This window comes from Macadamia integrifolia, chromosome 2, assembly GCF_013358625.1.
Source record: "Macadamia integrifolia cultivar HAES 741 chromosome 2, SCU_Mint_v3, whole genome shotgun sequence".
NCBI lineage: Eukaryota > Viridiplantae > Streptophyta > Magnoliopsida > Proteales > Proteaceae > Macadamia > Macadamia integrifolia.
The window spans coordinates 33,716,509-33,740,738 of record NC_056558.1 but is presented as its reverse complement, the minus strand read 5'-3'; the positions used below and the strand labels follow the sequence as shown (position 1 = coordinate 33,740,738).

At 37.6% G+C, this 24,230-nt stretch overlaps 1 protein-coding gene across 1 annotated transcript; it reads left to right on the top strand.

Annotated features, from left to right (window-relative positions):
• The first annotated feature begins 204 nt into the window (after positions 1-204).
• On the top strand, positions 205-20,662 carry LOC122063260 (probable E3 ubiquitin-protein ligase XBOS32). The gene is made up of 10 exons (XM_042626961.1): positions 205-1,439; positions 1,563-1,622; positions 1,810-1,881; positions 1,983-2,158; positions 2,252-2,412; positions 3,260-3,318; positions 3,427-3,473; positions 9,840-9,980; positions 11,109-11,200; positions 19,997-20,662. Exons 1-10 carry the CDS (start codon positions 1,245-1,247, stop codon positions 20,524-20,526), a joined length of 1,533 nt encoding a protein of 510 aa, XP_042482895.1. The 5' UTR covers positions 205-1,244; the 3' UTR covers positions 20,527-20,662.
• Positions 20,663-24,230: the final 3,568 nt, after the last annotated feature.

Here is a 24,230-nt window from a genome sequence, read left to right as displayed (position 1 = left end):
TCACTGTCAAAGAATGACCAATCTAACGGCTTGATACTTCCTTCACGTGTCAGATAATTTCCCACAATAATCGTATTTTACAGATAATAATCGTTTTTTAATTTTAACACAGCATCAAATCCTCCCTCTCAAAGAGGTCATTGTAACATTCTTTTAGAACACCATGGCGATTTTTTTATTAATCGTCTCTCTAACATTACAGCCTCGCTGAACTAAAATAATAATGATAGAAACAAAAGAAATCAATAAAAAATAATAAATAATGCAGATGTATTCTCTCATCATTTAATGGAGAAACAAACCATCCAGGCATCCACCATTCTGGGTTCTCCCAATCATGGAGACACGCTTTTCTTGCAGGCTTGTTCGTTGGAAGCAACAGTAAAGGTGGTTGTCTCCAAATCCTTTAAATTCCTGCAACAGTACAAGTTGTTGTCTCCAAATCCTTTAAATTCCTTTTAATTGTTGTTTATTTTATTAATTCAATTGTTAGTACTATTTTTAATTGGTTTTAACCATTACCCTTTTTTCTCTATCGCCACCCAATTCTCTTGTTCTGAGTTCCAACCTCTTAACCCAAAAAAAAAAAAGGGTTTCAACCAGAAATTCCTTCAATCAGATATCTTTTTAGGATCATTCACGATCTGGGTTTTGATGGAATCAGCAAATGGTGGAGAATTTCTATATGGATGTTGAAGATCTTAATTTTTTAGGGAGAATTCAGATGTTGGTTCTTCTTGCTTCTATGAAAATTATATGATTATTGAAGAAAAAGAGGGTGGCGTGCTTTTGGTTTTCCGTTTTCGAGTTCTCGAAGTTGGCAAGGTATATATGGGTATTCACTTATCGAATTAGACTTTTAGGTTGTTATTCCGTTGTGGGTTATTGTTGTTTTGGTTAAAAGGTTCTGTGCTGAGAGAGAACAGGGTTGCTACCATTTCTTTCAATATCGTTTTACCTACGAGAAGAGTGAGGCTTCTTCACATTATGATAATCAATTCTTTTGTATATAGTTTTGGAAATTCGGTTGGGTTTGTTCTTAATTTGATAGTGAAGAAGGAATTATACAGAGAGAGTTAGAGGGTTTTTATTCCTTTGGTTTCTGGATGTCTGATGATCATGGAAGAATGCTTCTGCATTATGGGAGGTTTTGATATGGGTTCTTGTCCATGAGTAAAGCTTAAAGGATTTCTACAGAGAGAAGAAAAGAATTTTATCTAATTAACCTGTGACCTAAGGAAATCATGAGATTTCTGAGCATCATGGGAAATTCGTTTGGGTGCTCTGCTTCTGGGGAGCGCCTGGTTTCTGCCGCGAGAGATGGAGATCTTCAGGAAGCCAAGGCCTTATTGGAATATAATCCGCGCTTGGCGAGGTACTCGACTTTCGGTGTTCGAAATTCTCCCCTCCATTACTCTGCCGCTCAAGGCCACCATGAGGTAATCCACATATTTTCTCACTCACTATCTCAATGTCTTTTGTCAATACCCATCTCAATCTATTGAATTCACGGGTACTGCAATTATTTGTCTCAAAAATGGTTTAATTGTTTGTATCTTTAGATTGTCTCTCTCTTGCTTGAATCCGGAGTCGATATTAATCTCAGGAATTACCGTGGTCAGGTAAGCCAATCGAATCTCCTCATTGGAATCTGTTGCCCTGACGTAATCTTCATTTTTCTTCAGTTAAATTGGATTTCTTTTCCAGCTTCCTACTTTTCACAGTGTTTAATCTTTAGGCTAGCTAAATTTGAATTTGAAACTAGATTGGATTCTTATTCAGAATTGAGTTACTTATCCTTTTGAACAGACTGCTTTGATGCAAGCTTGTCAACATGGTCACTGGGAGGTTGTTCAGAATCTGATAATTTTCAAAGCTAATGTAAGATTTTTATTTCATCAACTATTTCCTATTCCATTGCCAGTTAATTGGCTTAAAATTTTCAGGGTAACTCTGAAGATAATTGGGTAATTGAATTTTAGATTCGCAGAGCAGACTATCTAAATGGGGGTACGGCACTCCATTTTGCTGCCTTAAATGGGCATTCCCGTTGCATAAGGCTTCTCCTTGTGGATTACATTCCAAGCATTCCTGATGTTTGGAATATCCTTAGGAAAAGATCCACTAAACATGAATCCACAGAAGAATTTGATGAAAGGTACATGCACCTCATTGTTCTCCCATTTTCTTTATGAAATTCTGTAAAATATTGATTTGTATAATTTATTCTGTTTCATTTTCTTTTGGCCAGTGCCCTCCACAAATTAATAAATAAACCTGCTGATGGAGGTATCACTGCCCTCCATATGGCAGCACTAAATGGACATGTGGAGACTCTGCAATTACTCTTAGAATTAGGTGCCTGCATTTCGGAAGTTACTGTGGAAGATGGTACTACAATTGATCTGATTGGTAATTCTATCTGCTGCTTACTGTTCTGTTCATTTCTGATCCTTACTCATCCTTTGTTACATCAACAACAATTTTTTCCTTTCTGATTATTTCTATCATTATGGTAACTTTTGAAATTGAGCATAACATTTGCCTAAGTGGCTCCATTCTTCTGATGTTTAGGTGGTTCCTGCTTAGCACATATTAGTTTTTTTTTTCTTTCTATATGATGTGTCAATTTGTACTACTGATCTCGCAGTTGTAGCCTACCTATCTGATCATTCTCTGTAATAAGTATTTTCTGTGATTTTTAATCTAGACTTAATCCATGATATACTAATGGAAAATAGATAACAACAGGTTTGTTCTTTTTCACCCTCCCAAATAAGCAGAGAGGGAGCCTTGGTTAACTTTATGATTTTGTTTTTAATCCCTCATGTCTTGTTGTGGTGCTAGCATTTTTGGAGTCTCAGAGAAATTTCCTACTCTATAATTATGTCATCAGGAGAAATCAAAGATTTCTACCTTGTATGAGAGCTTGATGACTAAATCTAGCTTCCTGTGTCAACCTTTTCACATATTACCCTCCGCCCCCCCCCCCCCGCCCCTCTTTCAAATTCATTTGGATTTCTAGTATAAGCATGATGAAAAGAAGACACTGGCTTGAGCACTATGACTTATGAGATAAGGATAATAATTAATAACACATGGAAATGCTACTCTTCATTTACCACTTTTAAGAACGAAAGGTGTCAACTGGCTTTAATTTCAGTATATGCTTGCAGTTCTTGACTTTCATTCAGTATGCGTTTATTTGGCCTTGTTCACAATCATGCCTTCTATAAACCGCCTTGTATCCACTCTGCAGGTGCCAGAAGCACACCTCTTCATTATGCTGCATGTGGTGGAAATCTGCAATGTTGTCAAGTATGTTGATATTATTTGTTGTAACTGGATTCTATATGGGATGCTAATTATATTTGTGGAAATCTCATCATGAATGAGCCTATTCTTTATGTGTATTTTGTGATTCAGGTTTTGATTGCCAGGGGTGCCAACCTAACTGCTGAAAATGCAAATGGGTATCTCCTTAACTTACAATCTGTATTTTTATCTATCTATTCTATGTAACACAAGGTGTTTTCTTGGTTTCAACTTCCAGTGGTCAAATATTCTGTTTCTTGGGGTACTAATTTCTCTTCTTATGAGTTGGCACACTTAATAAGGTATGGAAGGGAAAATTTAAATAGAAGTTTGAACAATTAACCTTTGGGTTTTGATGACCTATTTATCTGTATGAGAAATTACAGCGTTTGTTTGTTAGATTAGTTCATCCATCAAATTGGATTTCCAGAATATTAATTTAAGTAACTTAAAATGATTTGGAACATATAGTGCTAAACTGCAACAGTTCCATAAGGATTGAGATGAAAATATCTTGCTTTTAGATTTATTCAAACATAGTATGCAATATTTGTTAATTTAGATTATTTAAAATTAGATTGTCTCATGCCACTTTCCAAGTTTGCTGCAATAGTGCTTCAAATTTAAGGTCCAGAACAGCTAGGTTATTAGATTTAATTTCTCACCACCAAAACTTTTTGTCTAGATAGTTGCAGAATGGATGGTTTGCATTCATATTGAAAACTAACAACGCCAGTTATCATATTTAGACATCAAACACCATGAAATTTATGCAATTGGAGATATAGAAAGCAATCTTACTACCATGAAAATATTTGTTTCTTTTAGTAGCATAAAGATGGCATATAGTTTTCCTCTACTAGGTCAGTAAGGCATTGAAACCAGTTAAGAAAGATGGGACAATTAGAAGTAAGTATGACTGGATGAAGAAATCAAAGATGGTACAAGAGTAGAACCTAAGAACTAGTCCCTGGGTTTTTAGAACTGAACATGAAATTTCTACAAAAAACTAGATAAAATTTATTGGACCAGGAAATGAGCTTTAAATTAGGAAGAAAATGAGAGAAGGTTCCTAAGGGATTCTATAAGGGAGTGACCTCACATAAAAGTAGGCATTCATTGTTTTCCTGCTTCAGTGGGTGGATTTTTGTACGGTTTCATGTTTAAAAAGAAATATTCCTATCACTGTGTCATGTAAAAAAGATTATACACAGAACATGTTTCTAATTTATAACAGCAAATATAGTAATTTAGTTTGCAGAAACTCATTTACGGTCTAAAAATTTGCTAATTATTTCCTTTTATTTTCTATAAACATTAATTAGAAGATTTATCTCCAAATTTTAGAGGCTTGTGACCATTTTCCCCCTTTTTTCAGTGACACTAGGTCGATTTCTGACATGGACTAGGTTTCAGAAAAAAAAAAAAGTCCAACGTGTGTTTGAATGAAGCAAACCAATAATAGTTGGTTCTATCGGATTAAAATGAAAATGAGCTTAAGTATCTAGCTACAAAACCAGTCTTTGAGCAGGTCAGGTTTGTTATCCCTGTTAGACATGAAAATTGATCAAAAATTGACAAGTTTGAAAATGAAAGTAATTGAGCAACACTTCTCCTTTAAATATATTCTGGGGTGTTAAAAAGAAAAGGTTCTTGTAAAAAATTAGATTCTAATAGGTGAATTTGAAAGAAAATCAGTAAAAAGCGGTTCAATTGAGTCAGGGACTGGATTGACTTGATCCATGGCCACTGCCATAGAAGAATCATAACTGGAATGAATTTTGGTGAATTTTTTGTAGATTCGAGGCTCTAAATTAGATACCTGTAGCTCTGGTTTGGTTTGAAGAGAAATAAAGGATGGGTGGTGAAATCAAATCAATACTATAGTGGAAATTTCGTAATCATTACCTCACATGATGGTGTAACTAACTCCAAAACATACCGAATTTGGTTAGTTAATTTCACTTTACTTTGCGATTTTTGATTTGAAAAATAAAATAAATTTTGTATTGAAAAGTATATTTACCAACGAAAGTAAGAGTTTTAGGTAGATTACAAAATCATAATTAGAAAACTTTTTTTTTTTTTTTTTTTTTTCTTTTCAAAAGTGATAATAGTTCCATTTACTTGCAACCAAACAGAGTGTATAAAACAAGTAGCCCAAGTAATAGAAATCTCGATACAAAGTATTGAAGTTACTAGGTTTTGGGGTTTTTATTTATCTGACCCTATGTTAACTAAGTTGCTTTTCAATACTAAGATTTGTTCCTTAGTTATGTAGCTAGTGAATGAATTCAAAAGAATTCCTGATAGCAGCTATAATATGGAATCTTGCCTGTTTTAAGATACTTCCAGGTTGCCAATTGAAAAATCCTTTGAGGGAAACTATTATCTTTCATATGCCACAAGTATAAGTAAACAGAATGAGTGAACCGATACTGAAAGCCAGGTTATCTTGGTTTACTTAGGATTTAAGTTTACCCTAAGGGTTGCAGAACTCAACTGCATGCACCAGAACTTCAGCAAGCTGGTCCAGCCAGTATCTGTATCTAAGGGATGTAACCACAAGAAAACCGAGGGTAAGCGCAAGATGAATTTAAGATGGAGCAACTAGAAACAGATTTTTTCAGTAAAGCTTCAGTCTTCTTTGCCTCCTTGTGGGCAGGGGACATTTTCTTGGTCAAACGATCAGCCTTATTGGAAAGAAATTTCTGATTCAGCTTTTAGACTTGGTGATTGTTATATTTAGGGTGGGAGCTGGCTTTATGGATGGACTCGTCCATAGGTTACAGACCGCCTATTTGTACCACATAGCTGGTCTAATGGGCGCTGAAAGTAGGAAGGTAGACCCAAAGGTCTTCTAGCTCAATTCTAGTTCGGAAAGTGGCAAAATAAAGTTTTCAAAAATCCAGGAGTACCAAAAGGGTGCTTGGCAATGCTTAGACTATCAAGAAGGTGCATAGCAATAAATGGGAGGGTACTTAACTAACGTTGAACTAGAGAAAGCAGTAGGAACCTTTTGGTCATAAGATGTAGTCATATCTCGAGGATCTACAGGTAAATTCTAATCTTTTTTTTTTTGGTTTTCTTGTTAGTTATGAAAAATGACAGATTTTCTATCTTATAATTGTTTGTACATTCTAATATGTTTACTAAGCTGAGGAACTGGTAATGAATTACTAATAATCAGGCCAAAAAAAATAGAAAAACAGCTATTGCTATCGTTACCATATTAAACCAGAGGCAAATGAACTCAAGGGGCATGTAGCAGATATTTTGAAGGATTAAATAAGTTGAGCTGTGCTCCACCTCTGTGACTGCAAGATATGTCAATGCGTGCAGGCTAACCAAGTAAATTTGTTTATAGTGACGTTATAATACAAAAGCTCATCAACCTTTAACCTAAGTAGTCACAACCAGAAAGGAAAAAAGAAAGAATTAAATTTTGGAATAGGATCCTTTCAACTAGGAATCAAATAAAAATTTCTTCATCTTTGTTTATGCTGATGTCACTACAGTTTCATCAATTGCCAACAATCGTAAAATCCATCACTGTCACCGTGTGAAGTATTGGGGGATGCCTTAATCTTCGAGCTGCATCTAATTGTCCACATGTTGTATTCTGGATGTTTACCTTTCTATTTTTGGTACCATCTTGTAACCTAACTGCATCTAATGGTCCACATGTTGTATTCTAATTTTTACCTTTCTATTTTTGGTACCATCTTGTAACTTGTTCTTCCTATTAAAAGAAAATTTCTTCCGTACTGCACACTCATTTGAGTAGAGAAACAGCCTCTTCATGAAGTGGGGGTAAGGCTGTGTAAATTATGACTCAACCCAGACCCCTGCAGTGGCAGGAGCCTTGTGCACTAAGTATGCCATTTTTTATTATTGAATTAAGTATGGAATTTGATAAGTGGTTAATCCATCCATTCTCTAGTTATCTAATGGTCAGAATTGCCACATCACCAATCTAAATGGCACAGCTAGGTGGGTCACCCATAGATACTATATGGATGGGACCGTCCATAAAACCTTCTGCCTTTTTAAGATATTTCTTTTTCTCTCTATTTCAGGGAGAATATAAGTTTCATGAGACATTTGGAAATTCCCAATTAATTGGGTTGAGTGCATATAATTTTTCTAACTTCTAATGCAATTTATCTGAATGCTCCCAAGAGGGAGACTTCCTGAGGAAAATTTCCTGGAGCTCAAAAAGGTTTAAATCCAAAGTTTTATTTTAACTCCATTTCTTATCCTTTCCAATTTATTACTTGCAAACCAAGAAACCAAATTCAGGTGAGGTTCTTATGAGATCAAATCTGAGAATTTATGGAGAAACAAGACTCCAAATTCGGTCCAGCCTAAATTCATTCAGTTTTCTAATTTTCCGAAGGGTTAATGTTTGCTATGATTTTTTTTTTCCCAGGTTCAGCCTCATTGAACTGCAATTCCATGTAAAGCATGTTTCTAATTGAGTTAACCTTCTCCTAAATTATTTCAATTATATTTTACTTGAAAATATATGGAAGCATGCATTTAAAAAATAAAAAAGAAAAGAAAAGAAAAGAATTAATTATGCATTCTTCCATTGGCTCATATTTACATATATTGATAATGGAAAAGAATTTGTGTAAGATCTAATTTCTGATATCTTAAGGGAATCTGAAGGAATTGAATTGGATAATGTTTGAAAAAGATAAAAGAAAAAGCAATCGCTTCCAAGCATTTCTAAATATATTGGTTGTATCCTACCAGAGTGATCTGCCTTGTTATGAGAATATTATAGTTGGCAAAGACAGTATTGTAAGGACTAACTTTAGAGCTTGTTATGGGAATATTATAGTTGGCTGTTTTTGATGCATATATTGGACAAATACTGTAAACAGGTCATATAAGGTGTACAACCTTGGTAATAACAAAGGAAATTTAATTTTACTCTTTCAATCATCTTTTTTTTTTTTTTTTTCAAGAAAAGGATGATGGATGGTAGTTGTGTGAATCTAACACTTGTAATTAGTACAAATCTTAGCCTTTCTTCAATGACATAGGATTCTTGACAAATGAAAATGATCCTAGTAATGTAAGAATAGTAGTACCAGCTAAATTTTCAGTTGAATGAGGAGCCATATCTGACACCACTCAAGTTGGTTGGCCACAAAAGTCTTAGGATATTGGGGAATTATCTATGTAGGTGCTATTATAATATTTTAATATTTTAGTAAAATTAAGAAAGAATAAATTTCTTTTTGCTTATGGTAGCCATTTTCTCTGTGGTCTTGTGGATCCCACACAAATATCTTCAATCTGATATGAATCTGGTTTATGAGGAGAGATCATGGAATATAATCATATCCTAAGAGAAAAGTCATAAAAGGACTTAGGCATCCTAGTGTCCTTCCAATGAACAAGTTGTTGATGTTCTCACTAAAACATTGTCCGGAGAATGATACAATTGGAATGGGTTAGCAGAAAATGCCTGATGAATATCTGTTTGAGAGGCTACGTTTGTGGTGCACTACAGTAATGCAGGACTCGAATAATTCTTATTTCTTGTTTATATGTAAACACATTCAATTCTGTTGTTTTTTTTTTTTTTAAATATGTAGGAGTATATACAAGAAGAATTTGCAATAGTTGTCCCTTTACAGAGTAAGTTTTAGAAGCAAAATAATAATAGGTGCATAAATTGAACCTGCTTTAGAACATGAATAAGTCATGATCATAATTATTACAAAGCTGCAAGCAGAGTTGTTTATACTGAATTAAATTGTAGACTTCCATTTGGGTCTTGTTGAATCAATTCGAGATTTGAATCATAAATCGTAAGATTCATAAGTTCATCAAAACACTAGGGAAAATAGAATATTGAAAAATATTAAATGAAGGAAGAATTAATTAGGTATCTCATTTAAATGCAATCGCAATCAATTCAAAATCATGTAATAAAGATTTGGAAATTTGTACACATATTACAGCATTCTCATTTGGTTGTCAAGAAAAAAAAAATTCCAAAATCCTTTTTCACGTAGGAACTCAAAGAAGTTAAGAGGGTTTTTAAAACCATTAGACAAATATTGGAGTGAAAGAAACGAAACGAAACGAACGATTGAAAGGAAAAAAAAAAGAAATTCATGAACAAGTTTGATACAGTTCAACTGACTCAACATTACTAGGGACTTGATTGCAGTTTGTATGAATCACAAGAATCATCCGAATTGAACCAATTCAGTGACTTGAGTCACAAAATTGATACAGATTCAAAGTGATATAACAGGGGTTTGTGAATTATCTTGGCACTGATTCACTTTGAATCATAGGATTCATTGTCTGAACTGGTGGGATTTAACAACAAAGGCTGCAAGCATGTAATATGAAGTTTGGGAAGGAGACGAGGAATAAATATTATTTTAAACCAATATAGTTAGGATTTCTCATATGGTACATTTTTTTTACTCAATTCATAATGATTTGTTGTGATATCAAATTGTCTTCTTATACCTGCTTTTATTTGTTGAAAGATGGACACCCTTGAGGGTTGCTCGTTCGTGGCATAGAGACTCGCTTGAGGGAATTTTAAGTGAACAGCCACAAGTCCAGCCCCAAATTCTTCCTTCTCCATACCTCTCTCTTCCCCTTATGAGCATTGTCAAAATTGCGAGGTAGCTACTCAACTTCTTGTCTCCAACCATCTTCCATTTTATTTAGATATATAGAATATCCAAAATTCTCTTGCATCATTGATTATAAGATTTTGATGGTTCAATTGAAAAATGGGATGGGACTCCTTTTTCTGTTCTTCAAATGTCTGTTTGATACAAGTTTTGACAAAGAAAGACATACACAGTATGACATACATGCATTTAGGATGACTGGATCTGCAGGACCCTTATAGTTGTGGTTCCCCTTGTCTCTGAGCTCATTATTTGCACCAACGGAACAGATTGGCTGGATTGGATTCTCAAAATATTCACATTGATGACTCACAAGAGAAGGATTAACACTTGCAAAAATGTGATCCTGTAATTTTGTTTAGGATAAGTTGCGAGGAAGTGGGAAATATTATGTGATTCCTTAGTTTAATTGGTGTTGTTCCTTAAACCTCAAGGATCAAAGTTTGGATCTTAAGAGGTGTAGTTTCGACCTTTAAATACAAATTCTTTCCTCGAATTTGGAAAGCTGGCTGCTTTGTTGAGACTAGGGATCTATCCATGCATCCAAACAGCTTGAAAGAATTTATAAAATTTTGCAGCAAAAAGTTCAACCTATTTACTCTCTCAGATGAACAACTCCTGTTGTCCTGCACCCACAAAAAACACTACAACTCATAAGTTATTTTACTTCCGCATATAAATCTCAATCATCCTGTTCTTTGCATAGGGAATTTTCTGGATAAGAGTAACTTATGCCTCATTATAGATAAAATGGGAAAACTTTCAAAATGCAGTCATATCTTTTACTGTTTGTAAGTGTAACTTTAACCTATTATATTACTTACATTTGTGTAGCTCTTGCCTTTGTATTTTTCACCATCTTGAAGAAATTGAATTGTTTAGTACTCTTATAAGATATCTTATGATATATTGCAGAGATTAGATATAAGTTCTGATTTATATGAACTGCTTATGACTTTTGACTATAATCAAGTCTTGGCTTTTGTTGATCCATTACTACCTTTTGGAGTTAAAAATATATATTTTTTCCTCATCTTGTTGAGGGGTGTGAAGGATTGAAATTACACAGAAATCACATATGTGAACTTTATTCCTTCATTTACTTGATTTATGTAGAGAATTTGGATGGAGAATCAGTAATTCATCAATCACATGCCTTGATCCATGTGCTGTTTGTTTGGAGAGGAAATGCACAGTAGCTGCAGAAGGTAAACTTCTGTGACACTAGCCATTGATGGTAAAATATTGCTATTATTTTTTTTTTTCTTCCTGAACTGTTATGAGCTACAAAAGCCTGGAGGTATCACATAGAATTACTGGTAAGAACTTATCTATCATAACAAAGTGAGTCATATATATTAACAGTGAAGAGGGATGTTAGATTAATACATCTGAACAGTACAAAGAGAAATCATTACTGAGTTTCCACTCTTTTGCTATGATGTGAAGATTCAGAATGAATCTGTAAGGATCTGTATGATAACGTTTCTGTTTTAAAAAACTGGTTCTGGGTCCGGCACAATTTTTTGTGTTTCTGTGTTTTAGGAGTGATTCTGTGCCTTAAATGTTGTATGGTAACACTGAAAAAAAAAAAAAAAAAAAGTTTCTGTAACTAAGAAGAAACAGAAACCTGTATGGTTCGCACTTAACAAAATCGTGCATCCCCTGATGTCTTGTTTTGGTTTTACCCATGTAACCCACCGAACCAAATCTCAAAGAAGAATAGACATGCGTAGGTTCCAATGCCCTTGAGTCCTTGACCCTTCCATCATCAACAGTTTCAAATCTTTGACATTTTTTAACTTGAGATTGGATTTATTTTAGAAATCAACTACCAAGGAATGTTCAATGCAATAAGAGCATTGACAATGAGCATACACGGATACACCGCATAGTCCTGGGATCCCAAAAGAGCCAAGAATTGAACAACATAAAATTAACATCTGGCAAGATCCTTGAATACAACACACTGCATAGTCCTGGGGTTCCAGAAGAACCAAGCATTGAACAACATAAAATTATTGCATCCACAATGAGCGTACACTGCTGATTCATGAAACCATCATATCAAATGAAGTAAACATAGATATAAAGAGAGCATATGAGCTTGATAATATTGCAAAATCAGAGGAGAGAGAGAGAGAGAGAGAGAGAGAGAGAGAGAGAATAGTTTTGATGAAAACCACCACTGAAGAAGGATGCCCTTGGTTGCAGAAGAATGATTTAAAAAAAGAGAGAGGGACATAGATTCATCTTGGGAGAGTTGTATCCACAGAGAGAGGGTTTGTCCACTGGTGGCTAGTACCTACGAGATTTGTATCCATGCTATGGAGAATCCGCCGACCAGGAATCAGTCATTCTAGGGTTCTTACGAGGAAGACAAGGAATCAGCCGTTCTAGATCACTCATGTCACAAAATTCGCAAGCTCTCAAAGGTCTTGGGGATTGCAGTTCATGGATGGTTGGAGCTAAAACAGGAAAATGAACTGGACATACCATACAGTTTTCTCCCCATTTCTGTTTCAAAAAAAAACCGAAAAACACCAGAATCAATTTTTTAGAACTTTACCATACAGAACCTAAATTACTGAAACATGTTTCTCAAATCCCTACCCCTTCAAAGATGCAGGCCAATTTGTGTGAGGTCCCCATTCAGAACTTCTCTTTACAAGCAGCAAAATGAATGATCTGTTATCTTCTTATGTTGGACTATAAGTAGGTCATAACCCAAGCTTGCATTACTTTCTGAAGATTCAAGATATGTGATGCAGATGCACACCCATGGACTGATTCAAACCCATCTGCGTATCCAGAAAGGGATGAACCATATCCATATTTGATTATTTGATCTAAAGGATTTTAGTAATTGATTTTATTTAGGAGAATAATATCTTTAGTTTATTTTATTCATTTTATTTTTTGGAAGTTGCATACGTAGGACATAGTTGGTTTTAGATTTCCTTTCTTTTTGAGTTAGTTTCCTTTTAGGATTTCTTTCCATGTTAGAGTATTTGTTTTCCTTTGTAATGGTTGTAACTGATAGACAAAGACAGAGAATGAAAAGATGAATTGTGTTGAGTGTTTATGAAGCCTGTGGATGTGTTTGCGATTCTCCTTCCCCTCCCCCTTTTTCTTAGTGCGATTTCTCCCTCTCCCCTGCACTCTGAGACCCATCTCAGGGATTTCTTCCCTTCCTCATCGGCCCTCCATGAACTTGGTATCAGAGCCGAAGGATCCCCATTCCTTCCCCTTCCATATCTCTTCTTCCCTTCCCAGTCTTCTTCCTGCTTTTGCAAGAAGTCTAAGTTAAAAAAACTCTGTTGACAAACAAAGAAGCCAAACCAAAACCCCAATCCTCCTCCCAATCTCTTAGAAACTCATTTCCTAGGACCAACCTAATCCACCACTCCACTATAACCTTATTTTTTTATCAGTTGACACCCCAACCAGTCCTAGGGTTCAAAAAAAAAAAGAAAAAAAAGAGGAGGATGTGTCACACCCCACTTTCAGTAGACCCAACTTACCATTAGGAATGCCAGTGGTGTAAGACACATACTTGTCTTACGAATCTACTAGGATCTCTGATCACAGTACCTTAACATTTCACAATCTCACATCACAAACCAACCAAAAGCAGCAGAATCAGAGTATAATAGCGGAATCATCAATAAAATGGAAAAATGTCAAATGATAAAATAATATCCATAACCGAGTTATTCTGTTCACAATATTCAATGCTTATACATATCAAATTTCAAAATATACTATCCACAGACCTGTATCAAAATAACAAAAATACACTGAAAACCTCATGGTGCCGCGTAAGCATAGAAATCACAAGCACAGTCCTGACCATGCTCCTCCGCTTCCGGTATCCACCAGTCGCTCACTCCATACTCGGGTCTGGAGGAAAGAGAGTCACTAGCCATAGGTACGATCGTACTTGCATCATCATCTAAAAAGGGATATATACGGGGGGTGAGTTTTTCAGCTCGCTCAGTGAGGGGTGGGGTTTATACATATCCAAGCATAGCATTCGCATAAGTAATTGTGATGCATGATTACAAAATTAAATACAGTCCATGATGCTCGTGATGTAATTCATTTATTTTATTATCCACGTAACAATACAACTAAGTCTGGTAAATGCTACTACGGCATATTAGGCTTTATCCTTCATCTCGGAATCGCCATCAACTATGCAGGGATACAAACCCTAGCCGTGAATAGACGCCTGTTGGTCCCTGTATGCATCCATGGGTCTCCCAGCAAATCCCTGATAACCCCCTCCCCCCTCTTGGCTGTCACGGCACCGGTACCGGTACCAATCATCGGCCACGCCTGATAAGTTCCTGCCTCCGGCAACAATCACATCGTATCGTGGGTATAGCATTTGGGAAGGGCACATCGAACATACCAAAATGGGTTATCCAACACCTTAACCCCTGTTGGCAAGGGTTCGTAGCATAAGGAGTGATACTTAACCACAAATATTCTATATGCCTTCATAATGATACAGCTAGTATGACTTACACGATACTGGTAACACATCGGCAACAAAGTGTAATCCATCTCCAAGTACAGTCTCAGGTACACGATACTAGTAACACCTCGGCCACAAAGTGTAACCCATGACCGTTTACCTAATCTAGCATGCATATAATAGTTGAGTATGGACTACGCAACAGCGGTACCAATCGTCAGCCACAAAGCGTATCAATTTCCAAATGCAGTCCCAGAGCACACGATACCGGTAACACATAGGCCACAAAGTGTAATTCATGACTACAACTAACTCTAATGCACATAATTAATGCATGAATGCTACAGACATAAGGCAATCACGGTATCAGTACCGGTACCGGTACCAGTACCACCTCGGCTATACTGGATCCCGCCATACATATCCATAAATATTTCATATCCAATTCATAAGAGTAATATATGATAGATCATTGTCATCATGTGAACAATATGATAAACATGTACAATTCTACACATGTGAGAAATTCTAAAATAATAAACATTCTAAAAAATAAAGCAACCGTCCCTCACCTTGTTTATGCTTGTGTGTTAGGGTTTAAGTACGGCCACCGATTGATCAACTCAATTCTGACCTCGGGGCTCGTGCGTGTCACTATCCTAGACACAAAGGCAATCGAACGTCAATACGTGTCAGGAACATCGGGAGGGACCCATATGGGTCACCCCCAAAGGGTAAAGACAAAGTCCCCTAGTGACAGTAATGTCACCAGAAACACCCACCGGAAATAGGGGATATCCACCAGAAATATCAGTCTTGTTTCGGTGGAACTGGCAAAGAGCTCCTAAGGCTCGGGCAGTCATCGGAAACAGCCCCAGTGCTTTCGGTGGTTTTTCGACTCGGGCCCGATTGTTGGGATTTATTCTATGGAGTTTATAGAGGATGTTCCTAGCATCATTCTAAGCTAATAATATCCTGATTCCACTAATCCATTTGGGAGACATGTCGATCGAACGATCGAAACCTTAGTTGGTCATTTGGCCAATCTTGTTGCCGGAGCTCACCGGACTCGGTTTGAGCTTGGTAATGGCACTGGGAACATGAAATACGTATTCCCCAGGCTCAACATGGTTTGAGCACCAAGATTCTATCCAAACCTAGCTTAACCTAGGTCAAAATGAAGAGAGAGTAGTAGAAGAGATTGTACTTACCTCCGGCAGAGATTTCGGCAACTAGGCGGCAGCCGGCACCAAGGTAAGCCCGTCCCCTCGTCTTCCTCTTCCTGTTCTTCCTTCCTCTCCTCTTTCTCTCCTCTCCTACGTTGAGCACAAGTGAGAAATGAGGAAATGAATCCTCATTTCCACTTATATGGTAAAATAGACCTTAGGGTTTGTTTGGTTGTACCCTATTTGGTCCGATTGAGTTGATCCGACTTCCGGAGCATGAGGACCTGTCTACTTAAGTCCGTAAAGTGCTCACATCACGAGGAAGGTGTGGAGGATGATCTGGGATCATCCAAGGCTATCCACGATGCGGGTGGCGGGACCCATGGGCATCGGAACCTAACCAGCAACCTGATTGGTCACCGGAAACAGCCCATCGGATTCAGGCCCAGGCTATTTCCGGTGGCTATCTTGACTGCTTGCTATCCTCTAATTGGTCTCGCATGGGTGGTTGCCCTCGACCGTGCTCATGGTCTTACGGCAGTGTTGGTTTGTGCCAGTATTCATGTGTGTGGAGTCAGGTCACTTACCATCTGGAGTCAGAAGGTACGAATCCCCTCCAATTGGACTGGCACGCAATGCACGAACATGTGGGGTCATCTCTTCCCCTTTGGCAATGGGCGGCCGCAAGCCAAAATCCGGTTGTGCTTCTGATCTCCTATCGAGATCTATCACAACGGTTCAAATTAGACCGGGTCAAGGCACGAGTGTAACAGGATGAGAAGAGAGAGAAAGAAACATAAAACTAAAGAAGCATGGAGAGAGACAAAACCATACCTGGTTTCTGGTTCGAAGTTCTCCACCCCTCTTTTGTCACAAGGTCACAACCTCAACCTCCAATTTTCTCTCTGGACTCTCTGCAACTACAGAGTATAGAGTCCAAGTAGTAGGCGGTATAGACCTACCCCACAATCTCTCCTGTTGTGTACTTTCTTTACTTATTTTCTTGTTTCTTAAACTACCCCTCCCTTCCTCCTTTATCATATCCTTTTCAGTCCTATTTATTTTTCTCCTACCAAATACACTCCTGCCTCCACATGATATACTCCACTTTTTGTTTCAAGTTGAACTTTTCAAAATTACAATCTTGCCATTCACATAGGGATTTCTATATATTTATAGTTCTACCATCATCTCCTCAACTTCTATTTATTTACCCTTCTGCCACTCACTCCATCCATAATGATTCCAATAAGCAAACCTAGACAATGAATTTAGATCTTTTATTGGATATCTATTAGCAAATACAATTGATTCGAGAAAAGCTCGATGAGATTCAACGACACTGCAAGGACATCAAAGCCTAAGCACTGGTCACATATGATTGTATATTCTCTACCTTCAACTATGTGATCTCAGCCATTGAGCAACAAGTGGATGTGCTAGAGGACGAACCACCAATTATGGAAGAATAGATGGTATCGTTGGAAGTTGAAAATCAACTTGTGGAAAAATTTAAATTGGTTGATCTATTCAATATTTTATTTTTCTAAGTCACTACTTCACCAATGAACTTCGCATCTTGGATTTCATAGCATTCGATCATCGATGTCGACTTCATACAGGCAAGGGTGGATGTTGAAGACTGGTGTTGATTTTCTCGTTCTACAAAACTCGTGGACGAGTTTTTCTCAACATCGGGGGAATTGATGCAAATGCACACCCATGGACCGATTCATATTTGATTATTTGATCTAGTAGGATTTTAGTAGTTGATTTTTTATTTAGGAGAATAATATCTTTAGTTTATTTTATTCTGTTTAGTTTTGGGAAGTTGCATACGTAGGACATAGTTGGTTTTAGTCTTTTTTTTTTTTCTTTTTGAGTTAGTTTCCTTTTAGGATTTCTTTCCATGTTAGAGTCTTTATTTTACTTTATGATGGTTGTAACGGATGGGAAAAAGTAGAGAATGAAAAAATGAATTGAATTGAGTGTTTGTGAAGCCTGCAGGTGTGTGCGAATCTTCTCCCCCCCTCTCTTTCTTTCTTAGTGGATTTTTCCCTCTCCCCTGCACTCTGAGACCCATCTCAGGGATTTCTTCCCTTCCTTATTGGCCCTCCATCAATATGCACTCTGCCTTTCAATTCATGATCAAATATTAGAGATGTAGATGTTCTATACACTGCTCACGCTCATTGATTGATGTGAACAAATATTCAGTATGCTTATTGATCCATATGAACACATATCAATATATTAGGCAACTTGTACGACTTACACAACATCATACTCTGCTTCAGAGATTTATAACCATCTGGTCACTCACTGCTTCATGGATCGTCTTTTTTTATGGTTGACCTTGAGGATATGAGAATCATAATATCTGAGGATTAAGAGTCAATGTCACTGCATCATTATCCAAAGACTTCAAAATTTCAGCCATACAATCCAAGATATAAGTCTTTAAGCTGGTGGTCTCACTTTTGCAAACTATTCTAGTAAGTACTAGCAATTCCCAGAATGGATCTACGAGCATGAAATTAAGTCATCCAAGCCATGAGTTTCCTGGGAACATCTGGATTGTTTCCTGGAGATGTTGTCACTACTACTCAGCTTCTGACTCAACAGAGATTTAAGAATCAAATTCGGCTGATCCAGATCAGAATGAGCTGAGGCTGATCCTGAATGGTGTCAGGTGGATCGAGTCATCTGGGATGATTCCAATCCCTGATTCCATTAAAATACTATGTGGTAAACATGATGGACACATGGCCAACATGCAGCAGCATGATGAACACGTGTCACCGTCTTTTGATTAAGGAACCGGAGACGGAGGATGAGAAGAAGACAAGGGAGGGGAGGGAGACGGAAGGGTGGGACCACAGGAGCAAGTGCTGCAGAGGGATTTGGCTCCTCTACTTAGCGCCTATTGCCCAGGTCTTGCCCATAGCTACCTGGGCGAGCGACACGTGGTGAGGCGATGATCTAATTGTTCTTGGCGCTTCGTTCTCCGAGCCTTTGTCATCGCCTTGTTTTCCACGCCTTTCTCAAACTGTTGGATCCTCCCCTCGCCACTTGTTGCTCGCTCGTCGCTATGGGCCGACCTAGGTGATGGGTGGTATGGAGAGGAGCCAGTTCCGCTGCAGAGGGAGGGGGAACTGGTGAAACCGGTGATGCTAACAAGTACAGGTGGCCAACGACTTGCTTAGTGCCACAACCAAAATCGCCTAAACTGGGAACTGGTGATGCTGATCTTTGCTACTACTGGATATGGGTCACATATGACACCTGTCTTCTTCCTTCTTCGTTGCCGTCGTCGTCTTCTTTGAACTCTTTTTCCTCTTCAACTTTTTCGTCTTTTGCATTAGTGAGACAGAGAGAAAGACTTGGGGAAAAGGAGTTCAACGCCATCCCCCCTCCAAGTTTACAAGAGGGCACCAAAAACAGAGAAACAGAGGGGCATCAAAGTAGGATGTGAGTTTTGAGAGGGAATGGGTAATTGGATTGGGATTAGGGTATTGTTATTGCGTAAGTTGGGAAGGTGAATGATTGGATGGACCAGGCCAGACCAGATGAGATGAGATGGCGGGTTTCAACATTATGGTGTGGATGATTGAGACATGTAGCTCTCGTGTTTCATTTTCTGTTCTTTGTTTTGGTTACATGGCAGAGAGAGAGAGAGAGAGAGCAGTAAAGAGGTGAATCGCCCGCTTGTTACACGGCAGATAGGAGAGGGGTTCCAGTGGGTAGGGCAGTGTGACAAGAGAGGGGGTATTGTAGAGCGAAAACAGCTGCTGGTGGGGCGGGGGACTGGGGGGAGGGTTAAGTCTGGAAACTGAAAGTCTCCAATTTCCACACATTTAATCTAAAAACCGATCCAAACTGGCCAATTCTGGCCAGTCTGGGCCGATCCAGATCTCAATTTCATTCTTTTAAACCCTGACTCAAACAACATGAATGCGGATAAACTATTGAAACACACTTCAACATAAAGTGTGAAGCTCATTTTCTTTTTCTTTTCCTTTGCTTGGACAATTGCAAGTTTGTAAAACGTTGTCACAGTCCTCTGTTTATCGAATTAAAGACAATCTTACTGGCTTCTCGAATTTACTTTCTTAGTTTCGATTGAATCATTCTTATCAAATCCAACAGAAATTGCAGAACACAATATTTATAAATGAGGCCTATCAAATCAACCTGAGGTTATCCTTTATGTATTGTATTGCAAAACACTGAAATACATTTTGCTACTTTGTTTTGTGATTGCCATTTTGGTTATCACATCTTCACATACCATGCATTATCATCAAGTATCTTCAGTTCTTCACATAAAATATATTCTCATTTTTGTGTTACAGGTTGTGGCCATGAGTTCTGCACTCGTTGTGCCTTGTATCTCTGTTCCACCAACAGCACCTCAACTGCCAGAAATGGGCCTCCAGGCTCCATTGCATGCCCTCTCTGCCGGTACGGCATAGTTTCTTTTGTCAAGCTTCCAGACATCAGCCCAAGAATCAAAGAAATAGCTAGGACGAGCTTATCTTTGACCTTTTGTGCCTGCGCATACGAGGAACCAGAACCCACTTCAATCTCATCCCCCTTCTGCAAAATAGAGTACAATTGCAACCGTATTTCGCATGTTGGGTCATCCTCTTTTCGGAACCTCAGCTGCCAGAAGTTCCCATTGGTAAGGCTCCACTCAAGCCTTTGCATGGGAGCTCCAGACACTAGTCCGTCCTTAGTTCCATGTGATGCGGAACAGAGCCTACGGAAGCACTTGTGCAAGTGTTCAAGATCAAGCTTGCGAAGATCAGCTTCAAACAATGAGAGTAGAAGGTCTTTGTTCTCTGTACTCAATCAATATGTAGCCACAGGTAGTGGGTGTTAAAATTTTTTGCTGGAATGTTTTTCTTCCATTATATTAAGAATAGAATGTTTTGATATTGTAAATAGATCAATATCTACAACCATGTAATACAAAGCGAAAATTGTCACTGAGCCTTGAGCCAGGCATATTGTTTCTACTCTTGGATCTCATACTGAATTGGTGTTGCTTCAGTGTTTAACCAGATGAATCAAATGGGTACGAATTATAATGTCTCATGATATCATTGACAAAAGAAGCCTAAAATAAACATGAAAAAACTCAAATGACAAGCATTAAAATGAGGCCTCCTGAGAAGCTCCATTTACGGAATATATAAATCAAGTCTTACCGGTAATACATCTTACTAAAATTGATTCAAGCTCTTGAGGGATATGCGCAAAGGATGAAGATTTAGTGTCGTCCAGAGGTGAAGATAAAATTCATGAACTGAAACAGAGTAGAGAGCGGCCATGAACTTCATCTTGGAACAACAAGTCTTGCAAGGTCAAGAAAAGAAAAACCTTACAAAAAAGAGAAAGGGTAAAGGGGATGAAGATGAAAAAGCTCAGCTAGGATAGCACCAAACCTATAGATTATGTTCTTGTTTCTTTCTCCATTTTTTGTATGCCTCAAACTTCATCAGCAAGCACAAGAAACAGTCCAATGTAATGAAATTAATCTGGTAACCAAACAAAGAGGAAGTTGAAGATGAAGAAAAAGTAGGGAGAGATGCGAAAAAGGGGCTAAAAGACATGTTTGTTGTGCTATGAAGTGACAGAAATTGGCAAGTGGAGATGCTGCATTGAAGAGAGTTCGAGCATTTATATAGAAAAGAGGCATATGAGAGAGAGTGAGAGAGATATGACATTCCAAATGTGTGTTTAAATTGCTGAGCAGAGGGGAAAAGTGATCAATAAGTCTACCTAAATTGAAGTACTGAAGAAATAAGTCAAGAACGAGAATTGAAGCCCAAAAACGATGACTGATTTGAGGGAAGGAAGTAGAAAGTACAGGTAGAAGGCAGTGGAATGATGTGACTTAAGAATCAGTTAGTAAAAGCATCTCCACTGTAATACTTCTCCTCACATCTTTTGCCTCCTTACTCACGCAACTCGATGATCCTACTTCATATATAGGCTTCTGGGCTCTAAGTTTCAAGTTTTATCTTTTACTAAGAATACCAATGTGTATAGCAACAAGGTAGCAAGCAATAAGGATAAAGAAGAAAGTACAAAGGAAAGTGGAGAGACCCAGACTCTCCCCTCTCCTCCTACTGCTGCTTCTCTTTCGTACTACTGCAAGTCTCCTTTGACTAATGACTTTGACTTTCATCGAAATAATATCTTTTATTCTGTGTTTCAAGAACTCTGGGAGCCCATTTCATATTTGTAGTAAAATATAGGGTTAGTGTGCATCTGGGTTGGAAGGCTATTGATGAAGAACAGTTGAAAATTTTCATGAGCAAGAAGCATCACAACCTGTACTCTGCTTTGTGTGACATTCAGGATTCAACTAATGTTTCCTTTAATAATGTTAAATTAACGTTAGCTTTCTGAAGTTTCATTCAATGATATGCAGTCACTTGAGAGAGAGAGAGAGAGATGATCCTTAGGATGAAGGAGATGAGATCACTTCAAAACAGTTTTCTAAGCAAAACAGGCTCCCTAGACATTTTTGGGTTGGTCTTAGAAGTCAGATCTCAGGCTAATCAAAATAATATTTGGGTTTTCTGTTTTTCTTTTTCTTGTTGGTTTGTTGTGGAAGACTTTGAGGTGAGAAAATATTCTGAGGATTTGACAGAGAATCCTAATAGATGTGACAGTATCCCCACCCAGTCTCCCACAGGCCATAATAGTATCTTTTTTTTGTTGTGCAAGAAAGTTTCAGTCTGGAATTTCTTCTATAATTTTCCTGGCTCCGTTTCATCATCACTAGTTCACCTCCACGACCTTTGAGACATGACTACTCACTCCCCCTCAGGACTTGCAGAGTTGCAGCTATAGCTTCCTACGTAAGACAAAGGTAACAACACGCTTTTGCTGGGAGGAGGGACTAGTCGCTGCAATGCATGTGTGCTTTTTAGCATATTTTTGGCTCTTGGGAATTTAATGCTCACAGTTACAGTGTTACTCACCCTTGACCAATCTCTTTTTTCTGTTTATTATGGACATCGTTTCTTGTCTTGATGGGGTTCCAACTCTTCTATTTTGCAGGTCCTTTAGATGAATTAGGGGAGGGGAGGCCGGAGGGGCCGAGGGGGTGGGTCATGTGCTACTACAAGCCGTTGGATTGGAATCCAGATAATTAAAAGGGTATTTTAGTAATTTAATATCGTAGATATGGGGTTTCCTTCCAATTGGTGAATGGCGGCCAATCAAGGAACCAGATGGCGTATTTTCTTGGAATTCAAAGTGGGAAAGTACCCACCGGGACCGGCCCACACTACTCATCCTGATCCAAGTACAACTACTGTGTGCTGACGGTGTGTATTCTATTCGGGGTTTGGAAGTTGGAACTTGAAATTTGAAAATTAGGTTTGGATATCATGGGTAGTTTGGTCAAAAAATTTGAGATAATCCACCTCATCATCTCGTCATCTCAAGTACGGTGTATCTGAAGTTCTGAACCTTTTCTTTTCTTTTCTTTTCTTTTCTTTCATTTCAGGTTTGCAGAGCCAAAAAAAAAAATATTCAAAGAAAAAAGTGAAGGATTCGATTTTAGCTTTCGCTGTCAATTTAAAAGTGAAGTTTTATCAATGACCTGAAGAGATCGAAAGAGGAAAGGTGCAACATGACACAAGTTTAAATGATTAAGAGAAATTACACAACCTGATTCAGGACAATGGCATCGGTTCGTGGCTTTAGAGTACAATCCCAATATTTTTGAATGTTTATAAATCATTCTCCCAACTAAGTTTTTGTTTTAAGTCCTCAATCAAATGTGTGTTATTAGTTAAGCAAATTGCTACTTTGGTTATGCATGGAAAATGTAGAATTCTAGATACTGAACCTATTATTGATGTTCTCTACTATATTAATTAATGAAGTTTTTCTTTTCTCATAAAAAAAAAAAAAAAGGTCAATGTGTTGCATCGGAAGAGGTGTGTGACCATTAATTATATGATGGACTGATGATGCGTGGATGGAATCGAATAGGGTTGGCTTTTGATTTATAATTTTGATTTTTTTATTTTTAATAATCAAAGAAAACAAATAATATTAAGCCATAAGTCTCAGATATAATGTCCATGCTACTTAGTGCCTACATACAAAAAGAGATACCTTGGCAATCATTCCTATAAACTTAATAGCTTTGCAGCCACTAGGTATTGCAAATTTGACCGGCTAGAATTGGTCCTAGAAACAAAAGGAGAAGAGAAAGAATGAAAGCTTGTTATGGAGGAAACCATCAAATCTTAACTAAGTTGTCTTATCACTCTCTGGCTCTCTCTTTCTCTTTTTTGTACTCTTCGATCCATAAAAGGGAATTGTTCGAAGAGTTAGGGTTTTTCCTTTAACTCGATCTGGCTACTTTGTTCTGATCTGTAAGACTTTAACTTCATTCAACAAGAGATTGCAAAATGTTGTAGATAACAATATATGATTTTATACTTTCCACGTTGGAATGTACTGTTGAGCTTGTTCATGCTTCAAATGTTATCGTAATTGGAGATCTTAATCTTATAGGACAAGAAATTTTGGTTCTTCTGAAAGTGTTTCTTCTTC

Bases quoted from the DNA above. Each gene is read 5' to 3' on its own strand.
- LOC122063260 (XM_042626961.1), top strand. From the start codon at position 1,245: ATGAGATTTCTGAGCATCATGGGAAATTCGTTTGGGTGCTCTGCTTCT. The intron at 1,882-1,982 runs GTAAGATTTTTA...ATTGAATTTTAG, and splicing joins TGATAATTTTCAAAGCTAAT to ATTCGCAGAGCAGACTATCT. The intron at 2,413-3,259 runs GTAATTCTATCT...TCCACTCTGCAG, and splicing joins TACTACAATTGATCTGATTG to GTGCCAGAAGCACACCTCTT.